Source organism: Phycodurus eques, chromosome 12 (genome assembly GCF_024500275.1).
Source record: "Phycodurus eques isolate BA_2022a chromosome 12, UOR_Pequ_1.1, whole genome shotgun sequence".
In the NCBI taxonomy this organism is placed as follows: domain Eukaryota; kingdom Metazoa; phylum Chordata; class Actinopteri; order Syngnathiformes; family Syngnathidae; genus Phycodurus; species Phycodurus eques.
The window spans coordinates 22202975-22227515 of NC_084536.1; the positions used below are offsets into that span (position 1 = coordinate 22202975).

The 24541-nt window shown below is 44.3% G+C and overlaps 2 protein-coding genes across 2 annotated transcripts; both read left to right on the forward strand.

The window, feature by feature from the left end:
• The first annotated feature begins 2297 nt into the window (after positions 1–2297).
• si:ch211-199f5.1 (protocadherin-8) lies at positions 2298–6090 on the forward strand. Its single transcript, XM_061692125.1, is given in 4 exon segments — positions 2298–3360; positions 3362–4936; positions 5249–5447; positions 5517–6090. Coding segments are annotated over 4 exon segments (2949 nt in total). The 5' UTR covers positions 2298–2499; the 3' UTR covers positions 5831–6090.
• Positions 6091–10408: 4318 nt separating this feature from the next.
• Positions 10409–15581, forward strand: cnmd (chondromodulin). The gene is made up of 7 exons (XM_061692411.1): positions 10409–10465; positions 10557–10682; positions 12290–12430; positions 12536–12649; positions 12756–12909; positions 14515–14690; positions 15330–15581. Exons 1-7 carry the CDS (start codon positions 10409–10411, stop codon positions 15579–15581), a joined length of 1020 nt encoding a protein of 339 aa, XP_061548395.1.
• Positions 15582–24541: the final 8960 nt, after the last annotated feature.

Genomic DNA, 24541 nt, shown 5'->3' on the forward strand with positions numbered 1-24541 from the left:
GCCTCTTCCAAAAGTGGGGGGGGGGGAGGGAAAAATCAGATATGTATGTGATATGTGCCAATGTGAGCGTAGCGTAAATCTAAACTGCAGTGAAAGCAGAGGCTGTGTATTCGTGATGCTCAATTCCATACACTTGAGTTGTGTCCAACATTACATGTTACCAACATTTAAACCAACGGGTAGAAGAGTCAGCACAGGCAAACCAAACATGTAACCTTGTAACATGTAATGATGAATATTTGTGTTATTTATTTATTATTGTTCACTTCTGTGTTGTCGCTGTCTGGTGTTGACGCTCTCGGGAAGTTACGGACAATTTGGGCATCTGTGCATGTGTGTCAATGAAAAGCCATATGGGTTATGTGTCACTTTATACAGGCACATGGAAATTGATAAAATCATAAAATCGGACACAGTCGAAGCATTTGGAAGTGGGCGGCCTTGAGTAGTTTCATAAAATGACACTGCATGCATTTAAACTATTAAAGTTCTTATTGTATATGACAATGTTTAACATTCTACTATCTGATATCCAAAGTTTTTTAAATTGTATTTTTACTAAATATTGCATTGAACAATCAAGCTGTGCTTTCTAAAGTGCAAAAAAACGTGAACATTTTCTGTCTTTTCCTGACCTTGCATTCAAATGCACATATTTTCTTTATTTAAGAACATAACGCTGTAGAAGTCAACCTCTCCCCCCGCCATAAGAAGGCTTAGGAAGATTTTACTGTGCGAGGGGATCATCGCAGGCGTTTTGTGTGTTTGGCACTGATGCCTCACAACAAAAAGACCCTGGGTTTGAATCTCAGTATGGCTCCTTCTGTGTTGAGTTTGCATATTCTTGTGTTTATGTGCACTACAGCATCCTTCCACGTTCCAAAAAAAAAAAGTAGATTAGCTGTAACAACCCTCAAAATTTATATTTATATCTATAATCTTTCAAATGTTGTACCATCACACACACCAGTCAAGCACACTATGTTGTTTCCATTCCAACTTGCTGCCCCACACAACAGATATAGGATTTTGGCCTGTTTTAATGTACTATGTGATAAATGTTGCCCACCCATCTGTGGACCCTTGTCAACGTTTCTTGCTTTGGGTTTTTGAGTTTTTCCTTGCCCGCCTGGGGGTTTAGATCACGGGCCTGTAGGCCTGCGAATCCCTTTGAGACACTTTTGTAATTAAGGGCTACACAAATAAACTTGACTTGACAGGATGAGGAGAGTGAGCAGGAATTATAAAGTCAGATGCACACCCAACGAATGACTAACTCAATAAAACAAACATTTTAGAATTGAAGAATTGAATTGGATGAAATTCGGTCATACAATATTGATTTTGCAATTGAACCACTTACTTCGTAATCATGGGCTTTTTAATTACAATTTTCCCCATTGACAAGAGTCAAAATGCCATTAATCTGTTCCAGCACCAATAAAAAAATAAATGTTTTTAATTGACAAAGACAAATAGCACTGTATTAAAAACTGCTTTTAGAAAGTAGTATGAATCTGAAAGTCACACACGCACGCACTGTAGTATTTGTGTGTGACATGTGCCTTTAAGAGGCGTGGGCTAGTGAGTGACGGTTTGTCCTGTTCAATAGGCTGCAAGTGCATGTTGAATGTGGATCCTCCTTTTTTCCCCCCCACTTCACTGGAGCCTTGGCATATATGAAGCTCGCTCGAAAGCTCACTCGAAACAGCAACAGCTCATAACTAAAAACAATAATAATAATAAAAGAATTAAAAAATAACTCCTAAGTTAAGGCATTCGGTATAGTCACTATATATCACTTTTCAAAGTGCTCAAAGTGGTTTAAAATGTGTACGGTGCCCGGAGGTTTTAGATATGATATGTTGCAATGTATTAACTTGCTCTCCATTGATTCCTTTTTCTTTGGCAATCTGCAGATAATGTTTTCATTTTAGAGAGAAGCGAAAAAAAAAAAAAAAAAAAAAAAAACATCTCCAGAGCATCAGTCGTCAATAAACAAGCGCGCGCGCGCACACATTGTGGTGCTGAAGACAATAAGTGCACATCAAAAGAGAGAAGAAATGCCTTTTTCCCCGGTAAACAAAGGCTGCAACATGACGATAAACGGCGCGCGAAAGTATCACAAAGCACGATTGCGCTCGTCTTCAAATTGCCTCCGTGTGCGCCCCAACAACAGGCTCGCGCGCGCGCGTGTGCGTTGCTCGCATATAAATATATAATTCTAAAGACGCGGATTGGCCACACTTGGTGTTATTAGCGCGCCGAGTGCTCCCAACCCCGCCAGTGCAGAATCCCGAGGTGTCGGAGGCGCGTCGCCACGCGTGTGCGTGACTGTCTGCTGCGTGTGCGTAAAGGCGCAAAGTTACTTTCGTACCCCCGCTCTCAGTCTCAGTGCGCGGCCAGTTGGCTCCAGACGCGGACCGCTTTCTTTCTTTCTCTTTCTTTCTTTCTTTCTCTCTCTCTCTGTCTCTCCCTCTCTCTCTCTCCGCCGTCTGGATGGATGCTATCAAGATGCTGTTGATGACTTATTGCCACTGGTGGATATTTGTGCTCTCCTTTCATCCTTTTCTCTGCGCCTCTCTGGGCCGGACCGAGGGGAATACGATCCGCTACCAGTGCAACGAGGAGGAGGCGGCGGGCACGGTGATCGGAAACCTGGCCAAGGACATGTCCTTGAGCCTGCCCCACTCCTCCAGGACCAATTTTAGGATGATGAGGCAGTTTAACGACTCGTTCATCCGGGTGAGGGAGAGCGACGGGCAGCTGAGCGTCGGCGAGCGGATGGACCGCGAGAGAATGTGCCGACACACTCCACAGTGTCTCGTCACTTTCGATGTGGTGAATTTCTCCAAAGAGCGGTACAGATTGATCCACGTCGAGGTGGAAGTAAAAGACGTCAACGACAACTCGCCGGCGTTTCCAAGCGCCGAGTCTGTGGTGGAGATCTCCGAGAAGGCAGCCGTGGGCTCTCGTGTTCCCCTGGACCCGGCCGCGGACGCCGACGTGGGCTCCAACTACATCCAAAGCTATCAGATTTCGGTCAACAGTCACTTCACCATCGATGTCCTCCTGAGAGCGGACGGGGTTAAATATGCAGAATTGGTACTGATGAAGGAGCTCGACAGAGAGACCCAGGCGTCTTTTTCCTTGGATCTGACGGCCGTAGACGGCGGGAACCCGTCCAGGTCCGGCTCAACCGAGATAACTGTCCGAGTGACGGACTTTAACGACAACAGTCCGGTTTTCGATCAGAACAGTTTCTCGGTGAGTTTGCCGGAGGACGCGCCGGTCGGCAGCGTGATCCTGGACCTGAACGCCGTGGATGCCGACGAGGGTCCCAACGGCGAGGTGGTGTACGGTTTTCGGGAAGCAGGTTTCTCACCAGATCCGGGATCTTTTCCACGTGGATAACAAATCGGGCCGCCTGACGCTCAGGAGCCCGGTGGACTTTGAGGACAAGCGTACGTACGAGCTGGACGTACAGGCCAGCGACCTGGGCCCCAACCCGACCCCCTCGGCGTGCAAAATCGTCATTCACGTCAGCGACGTCAACGACAACTCGCCGGGCATCAGCATCACGCCCATGACCTCCATCACCACGGGCACAGCGCACATCAGCGAGGCGGCGGAAAAGGACAGCTTGGTGGCTCTGGTCACCACCTCGGACAGGGACTCCGGGGTGAACAGCCAGGTCCACTGCACCCTGTACGGCCACGACCACTTTAAACTACGGCAAGCCTACGAGGACAGCTACGTGATCGTGACGGCGGCCCCCTTAGACCGAGAGAAGATCAGCGAGTACAACCTGACGGTCATGGCCGAGGACTTCGGGTCACCCCCTCTCAGAAAAATCACCCAGTACACGATCCGAATCAGCGACGAGAACGACAACGCCCCGCACTTCACCAAGCCCGTGTACGAGGTGTCTGTGGCGGAGAACAACGCCCCCGGCGCCTACATCGCCACCGTGGAGGCCGCGGACGCCGATTTGGCCCACAATGGCAAAATAACCTACAGACTCGTGGACAGTCTGATCATGGGCTCCCCCGTGAACACTTTTGTCTCGCTCAATTCAGTGTCGGGGTCCATCTACGCGCTACGCAGTTTCAACTACGAGGTCATGAGGCAGCTGGACGTACACGTTCAAGCCAGCGACGGCGGCTTCCCGCAGCTACAGAGCACGGCTGTCATCCGCTTAAAAATAGTCGATCAGAACGACAACGAGCCTTCTATCGTTGAGCCGCCTCTTTACAAAGGTTCCGCAGATGTCTTCCTGCCGAAAGACGCCCCTGCGGGTTACGTGGTTACGCACATCAAGGCCACAGACGCGGACGAGGGCCTGAACGCGCAGTTGTCCTACAAGATAACGGAAGGGGGGCTCCTGGGCTTCTCTGTAAACAAAGACACAGGGAAGGTGCACGTGAGCCGACAGCTGACGTACGACCTCGCTGACAATGTCAAAGTGGTGGTGTCGGTCAGCGACAACGGCTCCCCTTCGCTGACCTCCACGGCCATCATACACTTCAATTTCATCGAAGGCACCGTCCCCAGCCTGCCCTCGTCCGCCCAGGACGGCGGCGAGTATCTATTTGAGTGGGACACGTCCGTCGCCGTCATCATCGTCCTGGCGGGGAGCTGTTCCCTTCTCCTGCTGGCTATCATTCTCATCACAACCATTTGCAGCCGCCGCAGGAAGGAGACGAGGGAGGGCTACGACGAGCGAGAGGAGGCGCCCAAAAAGGCCGAGAGCGCCGAGAGCGCTCGCGTGGACGCGTTGATCGGAGGCCACGCGGGCAAAGCCTTCGAGCCGCGCCCCTTCCCCGAGCAGCCGCCCGTGGCCGCCAACAACGCAGTGGAGATGACTTGCGAGGACGGGCACCCGGCGGCGGGCGCCTTTGAGCCGAACAACGGGGTCATGGAGGGCAAATTAAAGGTGAGTCAGTAATGGGATAAGCAAGTCACATTCGCCCCAACCACGGTGTAGTCCGTCTTTCAGGGTCAGCCGGGATAGGCTTAAAGCTCCCCAAGCTGTAATGAAAATAGATGGATGGATCATTGGATATTGTCACTAATAGCGTCGCGGTTCATTAGCCACACTAATTGATTGTGATTGGCTTGGCAACCAGTCCACGGTGCACCACAGCTGGGTTCAACTCCAGCTCACCAGCGTCTTTGCATTTCTAACATGGTGAAAGTGTTTCTTGCCATTTATCTCTCCTCATTTCTTCCCTCTTGTGACTTTCAGGGCTACTCCACTCTACCCGGTTACGGGAAGGAAGCAGTGCGACCGATAACAATATGGAAGGGTAATTCGTTCACAACCATCTCAGCGAGGGATCCGCACATCAGCGGCAAGGACAGCGGCAAAGGGGACAGCGACTTTAACGACAGCGATTCCGACATAAGCGGGGACGTGCACAAAAAAGACTCGCCCCCCACAAACGGTGAGCATCACAGCGACGCGGCAGTTATCTTGCGTCAAGGTCAAACAATGAATGTGGTTGTCCCCGCAGCTCTGTGGGCGTGCACCAGCGAGTGCAAAGTGCTGGGGCACTCGGATAGATGCTGGAGCCCGTCGGCAAGCAGGCCCAACACCAGCATGGCGTCCGGGTCCAACCTCTCGACCTTCTCCAAGACGGCTTCGCTTCCTCGGGACGGCAGGAGGGAACACTACTATCCGTCGCACGTGCCCAAAGGCAACGGCCTGCAAAGCGTGTACGAAAAGGTCCAACACCAGGAGTTCGATTACATCCTCGTCGGGCCGCCCACACCGGCCAGAATACAGGAAACAGACGAGATCTCCATCCCAGAGTATACAAACTCTTAAAAACGTTGCATTGTACAGTACTTCTTAACTGACTCGACTGTGTTGTGAGTGGTTCTACGTCATTTGTCTGTTGGCCTATCTTACGTGTAAGATCATGTGTAATATGCAAGATTTTGTACATTAATAATATATTTTTCATAAGGCTTCAGTGTAAATGATGACTTTTATTAAGACTTTTCAAGAGCATGTGTTATTTAAAAGGGACATGGGGCATCGAGGGGCTCTTCTGCTGTGAAAAACAATCAATATGAACAATGTTAGTGGTATTATTTTCTTTCTTTCTTGTTCACGTTGTTGCACAAATAAAGAGTGAAAAAGAATGTTGTCTTATTGTTCAATAATTTTTCTTCTTCCGGGATATCATCTTATCTGATGGATTTCAGAAATAGAAGAACAAGTGGATCATTGAACTTGTTTAAAATGCAACAAAAATATTCTACAAATATGGCTGCCCCACTGCAGTAAAAAAAAAAATATATATATATATATATTTTTTTAAATATATATATATATATATTTTTAATTAACGAAAAAACATTCATTTAAAATTTAGTACATTACATTTTGTACAAAATCCTTCAAAATTATCATCTGGAGTGATGGACATGCTGCTCTGGCAACATTCAATTATATAATTATTTATTCGCAAATATATATATATATATATATATATATATATATATATATATATATATATATATATATATATAGATATATATAGATATAGATATATATATATATATATATATATAGATATATATAGATATAGATATATATATAATTTAGCTAAATATATATATAAATATATGGCGGCACGATGGCCGACTGGTTAGAGCGTCAGCCTCACAGTTCTGAGGATCCGGGTTCAATCCCCGTGGGGCCCTGCCTGTGTGGAGTTTGCATGTTCTCCCCGTGCCTGCGTGGGTTTTCTCCGGGCACTCCGGTTTCCTCCCACATCCCAAAAACATGCATTAATTGGAGACTCTAAATTGCCCGTAGGCATGACTGTGAGTGCGAATGGTTGTTTGTTTCTATGCGCCCTGCGATTGGCTGGCAATCAGTTCAGGGTGTACCACGCCTCCTGCCTGATGACAGCTGGGATAGGCTCCAGCACGCCCGCGACCCTAGTGAGGAGAAGCGGCTCAGAAAGTGGATGGATGGATGGATGGATATATATATATATATATATATTGGTGCTGGAGCCTATCCCAGCTATCATACATCCTGAACCGGTTGTCAGCCAATCGCAGGGCACATAGAAACAAACAACCTTTCACACTCACATTCACACCTACGGGCAATTTAGAGTCGTCATTTAACCTACCCTGCATGTTTTTGGGATGTGGGAGGAAACCAGAGTCCCAGAAGAAAACCCACGCAGGCACGGGGACAACATGCAAACTCCACACAGGAGAGGCCCGGATTTGAAGCCCGGTCCTCAGAATTGTGAGGCAATTGATGTGCAATAGTGTAGTAGTTTTCGAATTGTGAGGCAGATGTGTGCTAACCAGTCGGTTAGCACAGTAGGCTGCCGTTTTCCTGACATGTTGCACGAAAAATTACATTGAATTGATAAATGCAATCCCAAACCACTGTTTATGTTTTTCCTTTCGGCTTAGCTCCTTCTTTACCACAACGGATCGATACAAAGTCCGCATCACTGCAGACGCTACACCGATCAGCCTGTCGATCTCCCATTCCATTCTTCCCTCACTCGTGAACAAGACTCCAACATACTTGAACTCCTCCACTTGGGGCAGGATCTCATCCCTGACCTGGAGAGGCCACGCAACCCTTTTCCGACTGAGGACCATGGTCTCAGATTTGGAGGTGCTGATTCGCATTCCAGCCGCTTCACACTGAGGCCACCAAATCGGACCCCCTCTACCCCTCGGCTGCGCCTTCAAATTCTGTCAATAAAAGTTATGAACAGAATCTGTGACAAAGGGCAGCCTTGGCAGAGTTCAACCCTCACCGGAAACAAGTCCGACTTATCACCGGATAGCTGACTAAACTCTGGCTCCGGTCGTACAGTGACCAAACAGCCCATATCAGGGGGTTCGGTACCCCATACTTACGAAGCACCCCCCACATGCACCCGAGAAGACCCTGTCGAGGGTGAAGAGCTGGTCCACTGTTCCACAGCCAGGACGAAAACCATACTGCTCCTCTTGAATCTGAGATTTGACTTCCCGACGGACCCTCCTCTCCAGCACCCCTGAATAGACCTTACTAGGGAGGCTGAGGAGTGTGATCCCCCTGTAGTTGGAACACACCCTCAGGTTCCCCTTCTTAAAAAGGGGGACCACCACCCCAGTTTGTCAATCCAGAGGCACTGTCCACGTGATGTTGCAGAGGCGTGTCAACCAGGACAGCCCCACCACATCCAGAGCCTTAAGGAACTCCGGGCGAATCTCATCCACCCCCAGGGCCTTGCCACCGAGGAGCTTTTTAACCACCTCGGTGACCTCAACCCCAGAGATATGGGAGCCCACCTCAGAGACCCCAGACTCTGCTTCCTCATGGGAAGGCGTGTCGGTGGAATTGAGGAGGTCTTCGAAGTATTCTCCCCACCGACTCACAACGTCCTGAGTCAAGGTCAGCAGCGCCCGATCCCCACTATACACAGTGTTTGTGGTGCACTGCTTCCCCCTCTTGAGACGCCGGATGGTGGACCAGAATTTTGTCGAAGCCGTCCGGAAGTCGTTCTCCATTGCCTCACCGAACTCCTCCCATACCTGAGTTTTTGCTTCAGTGACAACCAAAGCTGCATTCCTTTTGGCCAGCCGGTACCCATCAGCTGCCTCAGGGGTCCCACAGGCCAAAAAGGCCCGATAGGACTCCTTCTTCAGCTTGACGGCATCCTCCCCTTATGCTTGAACATGGTGTTCGGATATGGAAATTTGCATACAGTATTTATTATTTTTACTATTTTAATGGACATAAGAAACTTCCAAACCAATCAAATATATAAAATTTCCAATCAACCCAGTATTATTTTTGTTCGAATTTAAACTAAATTCTCAACTGATGAGCAATGAGAAATGCAATAATATGATATATATGAATTCATAACATAACACTCATTCCCTTATTTAATTTCTACATTCAAATGACATATGCCAATTTCCTAATCAGCCCTTTTAACTACTTTTTGTACATAAAGCTTACTAAATTATAGTGAGAAGAGGCTCCATCTAAATAACCTCATCTCATTCCACAAACATGGCTGTCACAAAACATACATATTGATGCAAAAAGTCCAAAGCAAGCATTCATTCACTTAATTTATTTTCTACATTTAAATCACCAATTGAAAGCAGAGACACTGCTCTAAAAAAAAAATGTTGCTACAAAAATGCTGTAATTTGCCTTTAATTCAAATTCAGATCATTATTGTTATTTTCTTTTTTATTAGTTTTTTTTATCAATCCTACTAAACCATAGTGGGAAGAGACCCCACCTAAATAATTTTATTTCACAAATATTGCTGACATGCATTCTTAAGAGTATATAATTTACTGCAAAAATACGATAATTTACCAAAAATTCCAAGGCGATAGAGACCTTGAAAGAAACTTCATCTCTACTCAACATGCACATTATATTTTTGTAATTAAAAAAAAAAATCCTACTGAATTCTCAACTGATGAGTCATGACAAATGCTATAATGTTTTATTTCTGTAATAACTCATTCATAGAATTCTTTATTTATTAATTTTCAATATGCCCATTTCCCAATCATTGCAGTTCATTACTTTTTGTGTGCAACCCTAGAAAATGACTGTGAGAAGCGGCTAAATAACCTCATCTGCGTCCAAAATGTGGCCTTGTGCTAAACTGATAACATGCATATAAGACAGTGTCATAGTCATTCTGTGTGCTGCCTTCAATTTGCATGCAAATACTGCGTTGTTGATCAAATGCGCTTCACAATTGCATACTTTTTTTTTTCCTCCAAAGGTCAAATAACTCCATCACCTTTCGGATTGCCTTCCAGCATACCAATTATACAGAAAATGAGGTTCAATCTGTTTCCAAGCAACAGCAGCACTGCATATTTGACTCTCTTAGCCTGTTTGTTCCCCCCCTCCCCACCCCGTGCTTTTTTTCGATTTGAAGATCATTTGAGATCACGTGACTCGCCCCAACCACCGAGCTGGCTTTCCCAGCGCAACCTTCATGAATTAAGCCCCGCGCTTGTGTTTGATTGTGCGTGCCGACGCGACGACACAGCGCTGCGGATCACGGAGCTCATTAAACTATTAAGAGGATAAAGGCAGCATTAATCACACTGGAGCACACAAACTAAAACAGGCTTTCCATCTCCACAGTGCTGATATTTATCACTCAGTTCAGACCTTTTTCCCCCCCACCCACACACACACACTCACACACAGAAAAAGTGGTTTTGGTTTGGCACCACTGCATGACACCCCCACAGGTAACATCAAGAGGGAAAGAATTCCTTTGCACGTCATTCACACTGACCGGTCAAAAAAAGAATCTTGGAGCACAGTGGGAGTCTCCAAAGAGAAGCAGAAGAGTTTTCAGGGAGAACGAATTGCAGGGTGGCAATGGAAGAACACCAAAAAACTCAACAAAGTGGTCGTTTTGAGCCTTTCACACATCAGGTAAGACAAACTGGAGTTTTGGTGGGTATTACGCTGCAGGTGTTGGGCACTGACTGATGTGTCTCACTTGGTTCTTTTGAATTCTGCAAAGGTCAAAACTCCCACAGTGAGCGGTGGGCTGCTGCGATATGGAGCTGTGGCTCTCTCCGTCGGCGCCGTGTTGATGCTGTGCGCCTCCGTGGCCTCTCTCCTCCTCAGGAAGGAAAACGAGAGGAACGTAAGTGTGATTTCTATCACGGCAAAGTTAAAGTAAGACCTGAAACCGGAATACTCGAGGAAGGTGCTTTGCATTGGGGGAGGGGGGCAAATATCTTAACAACGGCGACTGTAATTGTCGTTTAAAGTGGTGATTCTTAAATGATTCAGTTTCACTAAGGTTATTATAACTAAGGTAATTATTTAGTAAAACTGCAGTATCTTTGTTCATCTATGTAAGTAGATGATTACCCCGTGTATTCCCTTTTATGACAATTTTGTTTGGTGTTACGGGAGATTTTTCTAATATAAAATATATGTCCTGGCTGAGTAAAGGTTGGGAAACCATTAAAGTATGCTTACATTAGAAAACATTCAACCATATGTGAGCCCATTGGATTTAAATGTGTTTGCATTGACTTAATAGTGTAGTAGTATTCGCATTTTTTTGTTGTTGAAATCATTATTTCAGTGGGGGCTGCACAATGAGTTTGTAGTTAGCACCTTTGACGCACATTTCTGAGGTTCTTGGATTGAATTTGAAAACGGACCGCTGTATGCGTACAGGAAGTCAGCCATTTTGGTTTAAAGCAGCCATTTTGGGCCAGTCCCAGGCCTCATACTTTGACGAACTCCTACTAGGCGCGATTGGCCCAAATGAATCAGAAATATTTACCCTAGACAGATGGGTGGCGTGAAATTGCAACGCTATTTTAGGTACGCCATCTAATGTGGGTGGAGGATTGCATCAAAATGTGTGGTTCATTCTCGGAATTTGGAAAAGGGTTGAAAGGACCCGTTAATCGTTGCTTTTGGGTTTGACTCGCAAAAACAACACTGAAATATGAAAGCATCCCCACAAACTGCAAGGACATATCGGAACATTTCCAAATTAAGTGACTTAAAACAAAAAACTTAAAATGCATGTTTTTTTGTAGGGGGGGGGGGGATATGGGAAGTGGCCAAAGTACCCGTAGATAACCCACGCAAGCACGGAGAGAACGCGCAAACTCCCCACACCAAGGCCAAAACCGAGATTTGAATCCAGGACCGCTCGTCTGTGTGGCAGACGCGCTAACCACTAAGATCACCGTTCCGGACTGATGTCGTATTCAAGCAATGCCACTCAGCTGGACGCAGTGGCGTTGTAGTAGCCTAAACGTACGCGCTGCTGCAAAGACACGAACAACGGCCTTGTAATCATCTAATTGCCGCTTCGGTTGTGAAGCGCGTGTCCCAGGCCAACAATGAAAGACAGAATAGAATTTTTATCATTGCAACGTTGTGTTATGAGGAAAAATATAATGAGGCCGGCCTGTCAATCACCTTAATGCAAATGTGAAATGTGCATTTTGAAATGTGTTTATGAAAGCGCATCAAATGCTTCCGAGCCCACCGCATATTTCCGTATTGACTCGCTTCTTAATGAGCTCACCTGTAAGGCAAAGATCCCCCCACGGCGCCCGGCGCTCGCTTCCTGCTGAGCACAAAGCAAACAGGACTTCTTGAATGGAAGCCAACGTGATGAAAGTAAAAGCAGCACCGCGCTTGTTTCCCTGCCCCGTTGCACTTTTACCGCTTCCCACTCGACTAATGAGTCGTTTAACGTCCTGTGCGGAACGCTCACAGGTGTACAGCGCTCATTACAGCATGAACATCAACGGGGAGGTGACGGACGGCTTCGTGGAAATCGATTCCGGCGACAACGTGGAGAGGTTCAAAACGGGCAGCGGAGACGAGGAGGCCGTGGAGATTCGGGACTTTCAAAACGTGAGCGACTTTTGTCCCGTTGTGAAAAAGCTTGAGCCGACGTTCAGTCTGTGTGCTTTCGCGCAGCTGTGAGTGTAAACATGGCATCTCTGTGATTTGGCGCAGGGAATAACTGCAATCCGATTCTTCGGGGGAGACAAGTGTTATATAAAATCCCAAATCAAAGGCAACCTTCCTCCTCTGGGAGCTGACAACAAAGACTCGCTGATGTCTGACCTGGTATATGCACACTGTTTTCTCCTGAATGTCACAGTTTCCACTTTTTATCAGTCACTTTTCAGTCCTGCCGGCTTTTCCCAGAGAGCGCTTCTGCTTCTCCTGGCAGACTGACGAAGGCATGCCAGTGAGGTTTGATGATGAGCTCCTCGTCTGGGTTTCTTCAGAGCAGCCGCTGAAGGACATCGCTTTCTTGAGCCCCAAGATTTTGGCTCTGTGCGGAGAGCTACCTATTTACTGGCTCCAACCGCTCATTCCCAAAGGTTTGCTTTCATAAAGTGACACACAGCATTCCAAAGTCTGGGGAAAAACTGACCTGATGTGGCACACTTTGGTCTATTTCAAAAGACTTTCATAGTCTATCCCAGTGGAAGTCTGCATTGAGGGAAGTGCCCCACTAAATCGTTATATTACTTGGCATTTAATAAGTCAGACCACCTTCCAATCTGTAAAGTGACTCGGTGGGTAGCGCAAGACACTGACTTAGAAGTCGACATAGTCACTCAGTTCTTGTCAAACAATAACAGATTGGCTCAAATGTAAGACACAAGTTACAAACAAAAAAATCCAAATTAAATCATATCCTTCAAGTTGGTCAATAACCACTTTGTCAAGACAATTGAACAAAAATAGGAAATAACATCTTACCGAAATAAAATCAAGAACGGAGCTCGGTAACGCTGGAAAAAAGTACTTGGACGCTGCTTCGAATGTAGTTGTAGAATGTAGTCTGCTCATTTCCCAGTAACTTCTGGTAGATATTTTTTTTTTTTCGACTGTACTGCTCGTCCAAATCATCATCGTCTTTTCAGACGTCAAGGGAAAAAGCCAAACGTGCAGCATTAATCCTGTGTGAAAAGAGGTTGACCCAGGTGCATCGATTGCTCACAATATGCCAACCTCACACATTACCACGTCTTTGAACTTCGCGGCACAGAAGAACTCTTTTCCAAAACGTTATAATTCCATTTGATCTTCCTGAGAAAAAAATGATTTATTAGCCCAGTTTAGAAACATCAATTCTATCCTAATAAAACAATTAACTGTCTCAGTCGGAACAATAGCAATAGAGCCTGTGAACAATGAATGGCATTATGGACGGCATATACTTACTTACTTCCAGGTAACACTGTAATTAAAGCAGTCTGTAATTAAAAATCCGTCTTTTCATTTCTTTATGTAAATCATGACCAATCTTGTACTGGCTTTTATGTCCTGTGAACGCTACATACTGTAATACAACGTATCACATCGTTATCTCTCAGTACAGTAGCGATACACCGACATCAGATATTGACAACCGACACTATCCGAAGTGTGATAAATGATGTGCATTCATATACGCAATGACTGACGTGACTTTTTAGTATGATGTGAATCTCACTAATTGACTCTACCGCAGCAAATGTCAACCAGCAATAATATTATGCACATTTGTGGTGATCTATATTGCGTCGTCTGCTGAAATGGAATCGATGGAATCACAAACAATTTATGTGTTTGTACCGTAGCATTGTTGGTGGTTTGAAGGTGGTTGGCAGCTCACCATTTTGAAGCTGCCAGTGGTTTACTCAAGTCTCAGTTGTTGTACTGCCTTGCTTACGCTATATGTCAACACACTTGTGCCAGTCACAGAAGTGAGTGAAACACATGTCAACTGAATACTAACAAAGGCTTATGTATTGTATGAAAAAAAATAAAAGAATATTTATGAAATATGCAAGGACACTTCATATCACTGCTGCTAATTGAATAAATCACCACATCTGAGGAGGTTCGGGCCCATGTAGAATTGCACTCGGGAGGACACGGCGGGCGTCTCGTGAACACTGACCCAATACTCTCGCCTCTTGTGGCTGCCCTGACAGATGGGATGAAGAGGAAGAGGAGGAGGAGGGACTCGCAGCGGGCCAAGCGGCAGTCCCGCGTGGAGGTGTTGGAGGTGACGGGAAAGGAGGACTCCTCCAAGTTGGGGGAACATGGAGGAGAGGAAGGGCTTCAGTCAGATGTGGGATCGGGATTCAACCCCGAGAACCCTTACCATGTGAGTAGAGCACGTCGTACTGAAAACGAAGCTTCGACGCTCCTGGATTTTACATGAGCCATAAAGAGGCAACACTAACCTTTAAAACTTCAACTCTTTTACACATGATTGCTTTGCACGTGTTTTGTCTTGTTACAAAAAAATGTCGTAAAAGAAATAACTGTGTTATTGAAACAACCTTGGATACAGAATGAGAAGATGGAATGGATGGATGCTTGGTAGGTAGGTGGAAAGAAAATAAGCCCGTAGGATGGAGATAATCAGTAGACAGAAAAATATTAACAACAGAAAGTAGTGCTGAAAAGGAAAAAAAACTAAGGACAGTTTTATAGAGCATAAAAGTGTGGTGTTTAGTATCTTAAGTTAGCACCGAGTAGGTGAGGGTGTGGCGTCAGCAGCCATAAACGCAGGTCACCCGGACAAAAGCTGCTCACCCTAAGTTGTTGAACTTATAAAAGTGAGGCCAAAACTCCCATTGCTTATAAAAATTCATATTGCCTAAGAGAACCCCAGTCACATGTTTGGCCGGATGAGAGCTTTGGACTTTTTTTTTTTTCTTCAGACGATCTAAATTGCAAATGAGCATGAATTTTAAAAGAGATCGCTCATCAAAATTAACACCGCTTGCAAAACTTGCAGCGCGGCGGAGGCACCGGGACCGTCGCTGGCGCCGGCGACGGCGACGGAGGCGCTGTGACCTTTGACTCCATGCTGGACCACCAGGGGATCTGCTGCGCCGAATGCCAACGCGGCTACACGCACTGTCAGAGAATATGCGAGCCTCTGCGCGGCCACTGGCCCTGGCCGTACAACTACAGAGGGTGCCAGGTAGCTTGCAGAGTCATTATGCCCTGTCGCTGGTGGGTGGCACGCATCTTGGGCATCGTGTAGGCGCACACGCAATGCACCAAAGACCCTAAAGGTCTCGAAACTTTTCGCTTGTCTGCAGCTCCACTTTCTTTTTCAGTTAGACTGTCAACTTACTAGCAGAGAACTACTTGCAAGCAGGACATGCAAAGAATGACGGCGCGTTAACTGGGAAGCATAACGTGATAGTAATTGTGTGAATGCTGAGAAACAATCATTTATATGCGTGCATAAAGGCCAAATAATTTTATACAAGCGTGTGTGTCCTGATCACTGACACTAAATTGCTGCGCCATCTAATGTGGGATCATGCTTGTTTTTTTATTTTATTTATTTATTTATTTATTTTTATTCTGTATGAAAAAAATCCAATAAAAGTAAATTACTCAGAATACTGTGCTTATGAATGTATACATATTTGGAGCCATTTTCTAGATCACCGGTCCTTAACTCTTTTGCACCATGGAGTCATTTTAAGATAAACATATTTTCATGGACCTGCATAGAAACAAATAAAAATAAATGAATAAATATACAATTCATCATTGTGCCATTAGGACGAGTCATTGTAATATTGTTTTTTTTTAAAAAACACCTTGTTCCTTCGAGCACATTTTCTAGAAAGTTATTTTCAACATCAAATTTTAGTAACCATTTAATGTCTTAGTGCACTGGTTCGCTTCCAGGGGTTTGGGCCAAATAATTTCGGCAAGCAATGAATGCAAACAAGCAAAGATGTCAAAGCATCATCGGAAAATCATTGCGTTTACAAAGCGTCCAATCACATCAGTGCGATGTCATGCCTACGCTGCTCTTAGCCGATATCAGGGTATCCGCTGGTGTAAGGAGTCAAATTAAAGACTTTTTATGACCTCTCCTTAAGTGAATTTGCCTTATTTTTTCCCCCCAAAGTATTAAACATTTTTCAAAGTAATTGCAGCTTGCAAGCAGCAGCATAAAATGTACCTGTATCTATACTTTTAATGGAAATTTACCAGAGCAGTCTGCTACCTGTGATCAGATAATAATGACTTGATGAAGCGCCAGGTGGTTCACTGCCCCTGGTTATTTTTGTGCGGCCTATTTCAAGTAACTGTAAACAACAGGATGGCTGTTCAATGTTTAGTATGTGTGACACTGAAATAAAACAATAAAAAATGAAATAATGAGGAATTTGAAGAGGAATTAAGGTTTAATTTTGAATAATCACATTTAAGACCGAGACCAGTGTTGGCTGTGATATGCCATGATGTACTAACCACCGTCATTTTAGCTTAGCCGTAGCATCTCTCAACATTCATGCGCAACTTGAGGGAAACACCATTTCTAAAATGTCAGCAGATGGAAGCAGATGGAAGCAGTAGTTCTTTTTTGTATGCACTAATCTACACACAGTGAACAGTGCCCACAATTTGCCATTGTATGTATTATTGTAGAGCCTTAATGTACTATGCAGCACACTGGAAGGCATCTGTGTAGCATCGTGTAGCTTTTGTGAGTGCAGCATCTTCAATAAATTGTCATTTGAGTTTTGGCTGCCCTTAATGTGTTTTTGTGTGTCACATGTTTCCATGGTTCCACTCTATGCTCCTCTGATAAAACTAAAGTGACAGCAAGGTCTGCCGCGTCTTGCATTCACAGCTCCCAATGTGTTTGAAGGCAATGCAATTTGTGCACGCTGACATCTGTATTGATGTGAACTAATGTGAGATGAGTGTTGCGGCGATGATGGAAAATATTTCTATACGAAAGACATTTTGATTAAACCTTTTCCTCTTCTTCGCTCCGGTGAAAGGAGAAGAGGGTGTGGATGCTGAGTGGCCGATTAATGTGATCACAGGCTTTTATTGCATCGCCGTTATTGGAGCTTTTAGGGTATTCTGAAAAGCTGAGACAAAAAAAATAAAATAAATCAATCAAAAGAAATCTGATTACTATCTCTAAAGCCATATGCCACCTCTCTAAATAATTGAGGGAAGCCGTGTTGCGATCAGGATGATTTTACACAGTGTGATCCAGACACATCAAACTACAACAGATGTGAAATTGCATCATATCTGCCAACACGTAGAGGCGCATTGAAACTCAGCAGTGTGAGGAAACGGTACAAAGAGATGCTTGTCTCTTCTGCGGGAGATTTGGGCAGGTTTTTTCATGGGGGAAGAGGTGCTTATCACATCTGCGCCGCTGATAAGACGTCCTCTGTGCTTCCGTAGGCTATATAATATTAATCCCTCTCCCACGTCTGCACATGCACTTAAAGGAAGGTGACAAGCGTGACATATCCAGGACCTCCTGATGGCTCGTGCGCCGGATGGCAGCCGCCAAAAGAGCCCCCTGAAGTAGCCTCCAGTCTTGTAAATTTGCAGGGGGAGTCCAATTTCCATCACAGCACTGTCACTGCCATGGTCATTAAACTAAATCATCCCGCTGCGTGTCACACTGCTCCCTTCAATCACCGACTTATATGTGGACTGCAGATTGCAGTCGGCCACGACAACAGTGCCTTTCGGACCTGAGTGATGCGAGGCGATCGCACTGAGAGGTGTTCAAGAATGTGAAGACATGCCATGCCCAAACGAGGGCAATCTGAACTTGAGGGTTGCTCTATTGTAGTGTTGAAGAACAATCACAGTCGCAAAACACTCAACATTTTCATCACAAGAGGACAGCTCGAAGTTCATGCAAGGAGCTAACAGAGCAGTCTACAGCTTGACTCACAGCTCATTCTTGTCAAACAGCACAGACAGACGGAATACTACATGCTGACTGAGGTATCCATACATTCATTTTCTACAGTGCTTGTTCCCATTAGGGACACGGGTGAGCTGCAGCCTTTCCCAGATGACTTTGGGCAAGAGGCGGCGTACACCCTGGACTGGTCACCAGCTGAGTAAGGTAGAGCTGCAGGCCGGATTCTGCAGTTTCAGGACTGCACTTTCAGCACCGCAATTTCAGAACCACACTTTCAGAACCGCACTTTCAGGACTGCATGTTTAGGACCGCACTTTGAGGACCACACTTTCAAGACCGCCCTTTCAGGACCACCCTTTCAGGGCCGCACTTTCAAGGCCGCACGCTTAGGACCGCATGTTCAGGACCGCACGTTCGGGACCCTACAATTCCATGACCGTACTTTCAGAGCTGCACTTTCAGGACCGTACTTTCAGGACCGCACTTTCAAGACCGAACCCTTTTTTTTTTTCTCAAAACAGTGTCACCTACCGATTGGGTGACCACTTTTATGGCCTAAACCCGAACTCTAACCTAACCCTATGGTAAGAACTGTGGTAAACATACAGTAGTTAGTCATGTTTGGGTGAAATTAACCTTTAAAACATTTTAAGTTGGATAAATAGAATGTTAGTTTATTGCACCCTCCAGTCACTAGTTGGCAATGTGGCTAAAAAGAGGGTCCTGGTGCCTCAAGGTTCCTGAAAGTGCGGTCCTGAAAGTGCAGGCCCCAAACTGTAGCTACATAGTATTACAGCCGGCCAATCACAGAGTACACTTAGACGAACAACCATTCACATTCACACCTACGGACAATAATAAGGTGACAAGCATATGGCAGCTAGCTAGGTGGTGTCTACCTCACAGCTAGCATAAGAGGCTAAAATAGAAGTCTACGTCTTTAGTCAGTACTCCTTGTCAAAAAGCACAAACAGATGGAAGACTACATGCTTACTGAGGTATACATTCATCCATTTTTATATGAGACTTGCCCTCCTTAGGGTAGCGAGTGGGCTGGAGCCAATCCTAGCTGCCATTAGGCAGGAGGGAGGGTCGACCCTGGACTGGTCACCAAACAATCGCAGGGAACATACAGACAAAAAAATCATTCACTCACGCCCACATTCGCACCAAGTCAGTCTTTAATAAACATGCATGTTTTTGAAAGGTGGGAGCCTGAGTGCCCACGTAAAAGTGTCAGGAAGAAGATGCAAACAGTACAAACAAAGGCCTGAGCAGAGCTTCGAACTCAGAACCTGACAACTGTGAGGCAGGATTGCTGATCACTAGGCGTCCGTGCTGCCCTGACTGAATAATAATTTGAAAATCACTAAAGGTAGACTTGTCCGTGAAAAAGATCTGTTCACCGCTTCTAAAAACGAAATGAACAATCCATCGGCACGTTTTGTCGTGGCTTCACTGAGCTCTCAGGTCTCATGTCGCGTTTGGTGCCTGTTGCTGTCAGCTATTTCCTCATCTCGGCACTGTCTCCCGCCTTCTCGGAATATGTTGATACGGCGGCACAAGACAAAGCCGCACGTCTGCACAAGACAAAAGCAGATGAAAAGCACAAAGAAAGACGGAACAAAACCAACAACAACAACACACAAAAAGCCCACCATTTCACCACTAGCAACGAGTGAAAAATGGCATTCAAACAAAAGAGGGAGCAACAACAGTGGAATCTGTTATCCCGAGGCCTTGTTTGCAAAAAGTCTTGTTTTCCCTTCTTCGCCTCATAAGAGGAGACATATAAACCCCTATTGAGGAGAGGAGATGAATGCGTTAGAGAGCGTGCTCAGCGTGTGAGACGGTGCTTCCCTCTGGAGCCAAGCTTACCCAGGCAGCCCCGCAGGCCCGCCGAACAAACAGAGCTTTGTGAGCACTGACCCACTGTGCCCAGCGGCCACACTGCAAACCTCCACTTGTGTGCGAAGAGAGCAGCAGCAAAAAAAAAAGAAAAAAGAAAAAATAGTCTGTGGCGGCGGGCGGAATTCGCTCAACTCTCCACCTGCGTTTTCATCACTGTGAAACAAGAAAACGCAGGCGGGGGACGCTGCCGCTGTGACAACTGAATTAAAAAGCCACTCGGAATGCCTCTTGTGCGGGATTTATTTTGTGCCACGCTCTAATCAAGGTCCCCCTACGCTCCCTGGAGGTCCCTATAAAAACGTCAATAGCTGCCCATAAATATGCCGGCTGTTGACCAGGAGGCATTAGAAGTGTGAAGTGAAGCACTCTGCTAGTCACGACGGACGACATTTGATTGCATGTTTTCCATTACATCCAGACATGAATAGAAAAAAAACAGTACTGACAGTCCATTTTGCACCTCAACTACAACACAGAAACCCTTTTAGGCTTTTCTCATTATGTTATCTTTTTTTGCAAGAAAGCTCTGCGGTACATTCAGAGATGCCGGCAACACACACACGCGCATGCACACGCTTTTGCACCACCAATAAACACCCAAACACGAGTGATTGTTCCATTTCCTTCTCCCCTGAATGGTCCAAAATAAAAAAAAAAGGAGATGGGGGTGATACAAGGCTTAAATGCTTTTAATCCCATGGTTGAGTGACCGCTTGCCGCCCAGCCAATGAGTTTGACATTTGCAGCTCTTTGTACTTTCGAGAACATCTGCAGCAGAGCCCACTCGAGACTCTCATTCTCCCCTTTCCTTCCTTCAGTTTTCTCTCATGCTCGACAATTAGTATGCAAACCTTTGGGCACGTTGGAGCCAAGTGTCAATAATGTCTTCTTCACGCGGTGATGGCATTAATGCTGCTCAGCCACGTAACACAATTGTTGCCTGGATATACAGTATACATCTGCACCTTGGGTATAATGCGGCATACACATTCATACAGGATTATAGATTATACAATATATACACTGTATGTACAGGTTGTATAAACTATATGAATGTGTTTGTCGTAAGTCTCAAGTACAGTTTAAATGCACTGTTGTCGCAATGTTTTTCAACATTACTGGGAAACACAAAAAGTGTTCTTTAACCTTGCGAGAGAAATTGCACACAGCAAAAGCACGGAGTGCAGTATACAAGGTCCTGTGTGACAACTGCTGTCACGCTAATACTTAACACTGAGCCGCCTCACTACGACAAACAATGCAATTGTTTACAGTTACAGTTAGCCATCATTTATCGTGAGGGTTACGTTCCAGATCACCCCAATGATAAACAAAATCCGCAAAGTAGCAACCATATATTTGTTTAATTATTTATTATTATTTTATTTTTTAAGCTTCATGTATATACAGTTAGTAGCAAAATACTGTATATGCATGTGAGGTGCAGGTTATGAGGGGCTGTTAGGGACATTATTCAGGATTAGCTCTCACACTTACTATTCACATGCTTTCACACACACACAAACTACTTAAAGGCTCTCACAAACACAACTCAAACACTCTCATATGCACAAGTCTTGCTCTCATAAGGACTACTCACACACTCTCAATAACACGACTCAAACACTCAAATACGCACGAGTCTTGCTCTCCTAAGGACTACTCATACACTCTCATTAACACTACTCAAACACTCTCATTAACACTACTCGCACACTCTCAATAACACTACTCAAACACTCTAATGCCCACGAGTCTTGCTCTCCTAAGGACTACTTATACACTCTCATTAACACTTCTCAAACACTCTCATACCCACAAGTCTTGCTCTCATAAGGACAACTCAAACACTCTCTTTAACACTACTCAAATACTCTCATTAACACTGCTCAAACACTCTCATTAACACTGCTCAAACACTCCCATATGCACGAATCTTGCTCTCATAAGGACTACTCAAACACTTTCATTAACACTCCTCATATGTGTTCACGCGAGCACATCAATCACATTCTCGCACACATCACTGGCATTCACAAGTTCATGTTAATCATGCTCACACACACGTCAATTATGCTCACACGTGAATAGTGTAAGTTTTTTATTAGGTAGTTCAATTCAAAAAGGGAAATTATAGAGCTGAACTGCACACTGCACACACTCAGAGTGAAGTATTTCATATTTAAAGCATGTATTATTTTGATGATTATAGCACATAGCAAATTAAAAAAATCCCCATATTGAGAAACTAAAATATAACGTCAAACAAAATAGTGAATTAATTCAAGAAATAAAGTGATTTTTAATCTACAAAGTAGGCTGGAATTTGGGCTCTGAAAAGTACTTCAGTGTTTAATCACTATGAGTACTGAAGAAAAACTTTTCAACTATATTCTAATTTATTGAACTGTACCTATATTTAAAAAAGTCATGAAATATTTGACACTGAGTGTGTGTAGTCTGGAGTGCATATCTATGACACGAGTTTGATTACGACAATTAAATTCCTTCATTCCCTTTGGCCACCTCATTAGGTAGACCGGTGCAGGGGATCTTAAACGCGACTATCCGGCCAACCTGCCTGCAACGAACCGTGTACGTTTCAGATTGTAACGCAGCGGTGTTGAAACTGTCTTGAGTCCAGGATTAAACACACGTCCACTGCGCTTTAGCCCGAAAGGTACATTTGTTCGGCAGCATCCGCGTCCGATTTATGGCGTCTCGCTCTTGATAGACGAGCCAGCCTATCCCTAAGTCATACACGACACGGCTTCTGATTGGCCGACCATTATGTCATCCTACAGCACTTACACATTAAAAGCAGCCATTTTAAATCAATGAGGAAAAGCGTTATTGTAACACAATAATCAACAAGTATACATTAAAAATATATATGTATGGACTATACAGTATAATGCTATGTAACGCTACTGCTTAAGTTAGGCTTACTATTGTGCTTTATGGTTGTTGGTCAATGCCATAATTTATTTTGAAACCACTTCCTTTTCAACTCCTATAAATACACGCTCACATACTCCTGTCAAACGTCTGCACACATACAGCTCAAATAAGCTCGCATAAACATGTCAAATCTATTCACATACCATCCTCAAATCCATTCATAAAATATACTCAGATCCTTTCACATTTCCATCTCAAATGCTCGCATACATGCTTGTGAAAAGAAAAAAAATTCTAGATAGATAGATAGATAGATAGATAGATAGATAGATAGATAGATAGATAGATAGATAGATAGATAGATAGATAGATAGATAGATAGATAGATAGATAGATAGATAGATAGATAGATAGATAGATAGATAGATAAATTCTTAATTCTTGTCACAGACAAGACTTCCTTGTACATACTGGAAGACTCTTATTGAGTTGGAAGTACTTTGTGCTCTTCTAAGCATAATGTACTTTAACCCATTACTATATAGTAATAATAATATGTACTATTTAACCCATTATAAATATCAGCTGGTTGTATCCATCCCACTTATATACTGCTTATCCTATCTATCTATCTATCTATCTATCTATCTATCTATCTATCTATCTATCTATCTATCTATCTATCTATCTATCTATCTATCTATCTGTCTGTCTGTCTGTCTGTCTATCTATCTTAAAATAAATCTCCAAAGATTTTTTTTTTTCACAAGCAAGTATGCGAACATTTGAGATGGAAATGTGAATGGATCTGAGCATATTTTATGAATGGATTTGAGGATGGTATGTGAATAGATTTGACATGTTTATGCGAGCTTATTTGAGCTGTATGTGTGCAGACGTTTGACATGAGTATGTGAGCGTGTATTTATAGGAGTTGAAAAGGAAGTGGTTTCAAAATAAAATATGGCATTGAACAACAGCCATAAAGTACAACAGTTTACTCCTGGACTCAAGACAGAGTTTCAACACCGCTGTATTACAATCTGAAACGTATACAATTCATTGCAGGCAGGATAGCCAGATAGTTGCGTTTAAGCTCCCCTGCGCCGGAGTACCTAATGAGGTGGCCAAAGGGAATGAAGGAATTTAATTGTCATAGTGAAACTCGTGTTATAGATATGCACTCAAGACTACACACACTCAGAGTCAAATATTTCATAACTTTTTTTAATATAGGTACATCTCAATAAATTTGAATATTGTTGAAAAGTTTTTCTTCAGACTCATAGTGATTAAACACTGAAGTACTTTTCAGAGGACAAATTCCAGCCTAATTTCTAAATTAAAAATGACTTTATTTCTTGAATTAATTCACTATTTCGTTTGACGTTATATTTTAGTTTCTCACTATGGGGGGGGGGGGGGGGGGGTTATTTGCTATGCACTATAATCATCAAAATAATACACATTTTAAATAT